General features: G+C 51.5%; 1 protein-coding gene across 2 annotated transcripts; it reads left to right on the forward strand.

The window, feature by feature from the left end:
• The first annotated feature begins 1,646 nt into the window (after window positions 1-1,646).
• Window positions 1,647-5,353, forward strand: Commd4 (COMM domain containing 4). 2 transcript variants are annotated; one of them, XM_052729048.1, is made up of 8 exons: window positions 1,659-1,762; window positions 3,244-3,315; window positions 3,548-3,613; window positions 3,812-3,851; window positions 4,081-4,200; window positions 4,381-4,461; window positions 4,784-4,960; window positions 5,090-5,353. In XM_052729048.1, exons 1-8 carry the CDS (start codon window positions 1,760-1,762, stop codon window positions 5,128-5,130), a joined length of 600 nt encoding a protein of 199 aa, XP_052585008.1. In that variant the 5' UTR covers window positions 1,659-1,759; the 3' UTR covers window positions 5,131-5,353. The 2 variants fall into 2 exon arrangements, with proteins under 2 accessions (XP_052585016.1, XP_052585008.1); XM_052729056.1 differs by lacking the exon at window positions 4,784-4,960 and having other exon boundaries at window positions 1,647-1,762.
• The last annotated feature ends 877 nt before the right edge of the window (window positions 5,354-6,230 follow it).

Here is a 6,230-nt window from a genome sequence, read left to right on the forward strand (position 1 = left end):
TTCCAGAGGCCCAAGTTCGGTTCTCAGCAACCACATCAGGTGACTGTAATTCCTCTTCCAGGGGGTCTGAAGCCGTCTTCTGTCCTCTGAGGGCTACTGCATGCACATGGGGGCACATACACGCACACACACAGGCAAATACACACCCACATACATAAGATAAATAATATGTATCTTTAATTAAAACTAATGTCTGGTGTTAGAAAACCTGCAGGGAATTTTTCCTGGGTACAGAAAATGCTATGGCCCTCTGTGCTAAGCACCCAAGAGTACTCTTAAAGTGAAGTCAAATACAGCCATGCTCGAAGGAGATGTAGGGGAGGATACCAGTAACTAACTCTGTGGCTAGCTCTGTCCTCTGATCTTCAGGCAAATTTTATTTCTTAGATTACATAATACACCACCACAGTTCTGTCTCCTTATTTGGGTACTGGTTATATGATGACATGGGGGAGTACAGTTTATGAAGTTTTGCCTTCACACTTATGTGCAATTTCCAGTATGTGCATCATATTTCAGTAGGGTCTCATTTATTTTCATTAATATATTTTTTGGTTTTGTGTATGGATTTTTTTTTTTTTTTTTTTTTTTTGGTTTTTCGAGACAGGGTTTCTCTGTGTAGCTTTGCGCCTCTCCTGGAACTCACTTGGTAGCCCAGGCTGGCCTCGAACTCACAGAGATCCGCCTGGCTCTGCCTCCCGAGTGCTGGGATTAAAGGCGTGCGCCACCACCGCCCGGCTTGTGTATGGATTTTTATTTTGGGGTTTTGTTTTATTGTTTTTGTTTTTGGTGTGCGTGTCTGTGTGCACATGCGTGCATGCATGAGCCTACACCAGTGTGCACGTGGGTGTCAGAGGTCATCTTTTGCCAGATGTCTTCGCATTCCACTTCCTGCTCCTACCTGAATCTTACTGCACTAGGAGCTCACAGATTAGTTAGGCTAAGGGGTTTGTAAACTCTGGGGATTCACCTGTCTCTATCCACACACACCCCTCAGTTCAGCGTTTTACATGGGTGCTGGGTACCTAAACTTGGTTGGGTCCTCAGGCTTGCCCTGCAGACGTTTTACCGACTGAGACATTCTCTCAAAACTGGATTTAGGTTTCCTTCCCTTTTCGTTAAAAATTTATTTATTTACTTATTTGTATATGTGTGATGGATGTGAGGGTATACTTGTGCCACGGTGTGTATGTGGAGGTCGAGAACAATTTCTGTGACTTGGTTCTCTCCTTCCACCTTCATATGCGGGTTCCGGGATCGAACTCGGGTGCTTCTGTAGGCCATCTGGGCAGTTTTAAGTTTTGGGGGACAAGGTCTCACTCTGTAGTCCAGGCTGGCTTGAACAACTCCGATCCTCTTGTCTCACAGTCTCTCAAGTGTTGGTATTACAGGTGCGTGCCCTCACGCTCTAGGAATTCAGTAAGATTTTAGAAAACATTTTGCCATGCACTCCATAGCTGTTTATAACGGTATTGCTCACAGAGGAAATCATGGAACCCACCTGAATACTCCCAGCACGTGGGATCCCGCCTCCAACTTAAATTAATGAAATTATTTCCACCCCTTTCTTCCTGCCTTGATAGGCAGGTTGTTTCTGGAAGGGGATCTGAAGGTACAGGAGGACTTACTCTTCAGTGGTCAATTTGTTTTCACTGTAACGTTCCGCCCTCCCAGACACTGCCGGTTGGTGTCACGTGATCGCCGAGTCAGCTGACCTGTGTCTGGCCGGAAGACTCCTTGGATTCGGTCTCTTGGCACCATGGTGAGGGATTAGTGGAGACGCGAAGCTGGGTATCGGGCGAGAAGGGGGGTTGGTGGTTCTAGGGGCACAGGGAGAGAATCTTCACCGGCGCCTGCTGGGTGCGGCAGGACGGCCGAGTTCGCAGGCGCAGCCACGCATCACAGCATGGGCGCGCGCCCGCGTTCATCCCTGGCCAGGCCCCACCTCCCGGGACCCCGATTCTCACACGCTCCCCACCGCTCCAAGAGGCCCTCCCGCGGGAGCCCACTTCCCCTGCTGTCGGGTGACCAAGACGAGAACATGCTTAGAACGGGTCCACACGGTTAGGAAGCCTCTGCCGCTTTCCAGAGCCAGGAAGTGGTTCTTGATTGGATTGAGCTTTCTTACTCGCTCATATGTGCATTCATTCAACAGATTCGTGTTGAGTGAGTGTCCAGCCAGCACAGGCATTGGGACTTCAGTTGCAAAAGGGGAGGGCAAGTCAGAAGCAGGAATTGGCAGGCATAGTTCTTTCTCGAGCCGCAGAGACTTTTCTTGAACCTTGGGCCCACTCTGCTCAGTGAAGGGTAGTTTCTGTAATCCTATTGGGAAGCAGGGGCAATGGAAAGGTGTCCTCAGACAGGGAACAGTTGTGCAACCTCTGAAAGAGCGAGGCTCCCCGGGAGAGTGCATATCTTGTCTCGCTAGAGCTTGGTTAAGATCAGGCAAGACCAGTAAAGATCAAATCTTTCTGGGACTTGGATCGCCTTATCAAAATAGTGAGCATTACCTCAGGCCGCCCAAAGCGCTTTGTTTAAAGAGGAGATTGTGGGCTGGAGAGATGGCTCAGAGGTTAAGAGCACTGGCTGCTCTTCCAGAGGTCCTGAGTTCAATTCCCAGCAACCACATGGTGGCTCACAACCATCTGTAATGAGATCTGGTGCCCTCATCTGGCCTGCAGGGATACATGTATGCAGAACACTGTATATGTAATAAATAAATCTTTAAAAAAAAAAAAAAAAAAAAAAAAAAAAATAAAGAGGAGATTGTGGGAAGTAGGATCTGGTGCTGTGACTCAATGGTACACATGCCCGAGACTTTGAGCCCCAGCACTGCCAACAACAAGCCCCCCAAAACCTAGGATCGGGAAGGGCACATCTGATAACTTGATGTTTAAGACGATCCCTGAATGAGATGGGAGGTTTGGGGGTGTGGTGCATGAGAATAGAGGATCTAGCAAGGATGAAGGCGGGGTGAGGCTGGGGTAATGGTAGCATCAGGCAAACTGTTGTGCCTGGAGCATGCTGGGCACTCAACGTAGAACTGCCACAAACTGATGTTTGTTGAGCAGATACAGTAAAAGTCAGAACAAGGTCAGGTGGCAGTGTGGGCAGGGATTGAGTACTCAAGACAGTCTAGTGATAGGGGAGAACAGGTGACCAGAGAGTGCTCATCCTGGACATGGATCCTGACCACACCTCAGCCCTTCCTGAAACCTGATTTCCCACCTTACTCTCTCGCAGAGGTTCCGGTTCTGTGGTGATCTGGACTGTCCTGACTGGGTCCTGGCAGAGATCAGCACACTGGCCAAGATTGTTGAGTGCACTGGTTCACTTAGGGTTGGGAGGAGGAAGGCTTGGGGTCCGGAATGGAGGGAGGAGATTGGGACTGGGAGCTGGGAGTGGGGGTGGAGGAGTCTCCCTGACTATGGGGCCTCCATACTATGTGGCCTTGGTCACAGTCACATGGCTGGCCCTCCTTCAGCCAGTCCCCCAGAAATGAGGGTAAGGTGGGTCAGTCTGGCTGAAACAGGGAAATCCTTTCCAGTCCTCTGTGAAGCTGCGGCTGCTGTGTAGCCAGGTGCTAAAGGAGCTTCTGGGGCAGGGGATTGATGTGAGTACAGTACCCAACACTCCACTGTCGGATAACCTTATGAGCCCCAGAGAAGTCTGTTCTGCAGCCTCCCAGCCCCCTTGGACATCCCCTTCCTTTCCTCCAGCCCCAGCACATTCCTTACCACAAGATCTGGGCCAGGGGCAAGGGGCTGGTGACAGGGCTCTGGCACCCCCTGAGGACCTCCTTTCCCCATAGTATGAGAAGATCCTGAAGCTTACTGCTGATGCCAAGTTTGGTGAGTACCCCAGACCAGGAATCACGGCCTTCCTTGACCCTGCTGCGTCACGGGAGGACAGGAAGGGAAGAACCATATTGGCAGCCCTGTCCCCAACCTCTGCCACCTCCTGCTGGTCCAGTAGCAGTGCCCAGGGTTCAAGAAACTTGGGGCCCAAAGCTGAAGATAATAGGGCAGGGAAGTGGTTGGGGCCACAGTGACATCCCCTGCCTCGCCTGTGGATCTCTAGAGTCTGGAGATGTGAAGGCCACAGTCGCGGTGCTGAGTTTCATTCTCTCAAGTGCAGCCAAGCATAGTGTGGACAGTGATTCCTTGTCCAGTGAGCTACAGCAGCTGGGGCTGCCCAGAGGTACGCAGGGTGGACGGGCAGCTGGGAAACCTGTGGGTAGGGGTTCCTGGAGGGTACACTGAGGCCTTGTTGTCCCTGAGATGTACCCAGTCCTCTGTGGGCCCTGGATCCTGAGACCCACCCCTTAAGCCCAAGGCCAGTCTCCACCCGCCACCTCAGCAGAGCTCCATCTACCTGCAGAGCATGCCACCAGCCTGTGCCGCTGTTATGAAGAGAAGCAGAGCCCCCTACAGGAGCACCTTCGGGCCTGCAGCCTGCGTGGTGAGTATGAAAACAGCCCGGGTGGGGACGTAGTGGGGGAGGGGGGCTGTACTCTAGGAGGTATGAACACAAGCCAGATGCCATCGCTCTAGGAGAAGCTTTAACCACAGTTACACTCAGAGCAGTTGAGGAGTTTAGAACTGGCCAAAGATCTCACGGCTATGGCCTGAGTTTCTTTTCTGAGGCCCATGGTAGATATTAGAGTACCTGTCCTACAACAGGCCTGGTTGAAGGGCCTTGAAGGCTTGTGGGATGAGCCCCATTGTGGAGTGAGGACTTCCTGGCTTGCCTGGTTGGTAGCTGCCGAATTTCTGGCCCGCAGTGAACAGGCTGGCCGCTGTGGCCTGGCGGGTGGACTACACCCTGAGCTCCAGCCTGCTCCGTTCTGTGGAGGAGCCCATGGTGCACCTGCAGCTAGAGGTTGTGCCTGCCCCGGGCGCCCTGGCCCAACCTGTTTCCATGTCCCTCTCAGCAGACAAGTTCCAGGTTCTCCTGGCAGGTGAGGCTGGACAGAGGGGGGCGGCCCTCCTGGGTCTGGCTGACTTGGAACTGGCTATAAAGGCCAGGCTGGCCTTAGAACTGGCTTCTGCTCCTTACCACTCCCCATGCACCCCCTTGTCCCCTGCAGAACTGAAGCAGGCCCAGACCCTGATGACGGCTTTGGGCTGAGAAGGGTGTTTCCAGCCTCTGTGGAGCTGCCCTGTCTGGACTGAGGTGCTCCCCTCCACACTTCTCTTCCAAGGGTGGCCCTGTTCTCTTGGGTCTCTGGCTGCCTGACTTTCTATGTAGGGCTCCTGGGGATCTTCCCCAGAAGTCCCTTCTGTCCTTTGAAAGAAAGTGCTTGTCAACCATTTTTACAGGAAGAAAGAATAAACTTGTGTACAGCAATGTATATGGGTTTTGCTTGCTTCTGTGGTTGTTATTGACAGAATAGCACTCCAACTTGGTATCTAGTTGAGGTTGATCTTAAACTTTTAATCCTCCTGCCTCTACTTCTTGAGATTACAATCATGCACCACCATGCCTGGTTTATGTGGTGCTGGGAACAAACCCAGGGCTTCATGCATGTCAGGCAAGCTCTTTACCAGCTGAGCTAAATCCCAGCCCAAGTAAGAGACCAGGTGACGTTCTACCCTCCCTGCCCATCACTTATTTTCTCAACACTGGACTGAGGACCAGAATGAACAGCGTGTTTGTAGATTGGCAAATTGGGGTGCTAGCTCCGTCTTGTGATGCTCTTGGCTCTTCCCTTCCTGTGCAGTCCTTGTCTTCAGGCTCGCAGCAAGTGAGCGACACTGATCCTGGTGCCCAGGGCAGAGGAGAAAGAGCTTTTCCTTGCTGTCTTTACTAGGAAAAGAGTGTAGCACAAATCTTAAAAGGTCTTATTAATAAAAACAAACCCAGAGCCAGGTATTGGGGTGAATGCTGAAAGATCAGAGAAACAGAACAAGCCAAATCCAATTTCACCTTGCCAATTTCTCAGCTGATCTCTTTCCTCAAACTGGAAGCCTCTGAGTCCTCACCTGAATGGATCTCAGCTGAACTGCTGCTAGAAGCCTCAAAGCTTAAAAGCCCCTACCTAGTTCCTGGTCTTCAGGCCTTGTATACCTTTTTGCTTCTGCCATCACTTCCTGGGATTAAAGGCGTGTGTCACCATGCCTGTCTGTTCTCAGTGTGGCCTTGAACTCACAGAGATCCGAATGGATCTCTGCCTCTGGAGTGCTGGGATTAAAGGGTTGTGCTACCACTGCCTAACCTTTATGTTTAAT

This window comes from Peromyscus californicus, unplaced genomic scaffold (assembly GCF_007827085.1).
Source record: "Peromyscus californicus insignis strain IS unplaced genomic scaffold, ASM782708v3 Scaffold_11__1_contigs__length_118956290, whole genome shotgun sequence".
NCBI lineage: Eukaryota > Metazoa > Chordata > Mammalia > Rodentia > Cricetidae > Peromyscus > Peromyscus californicus.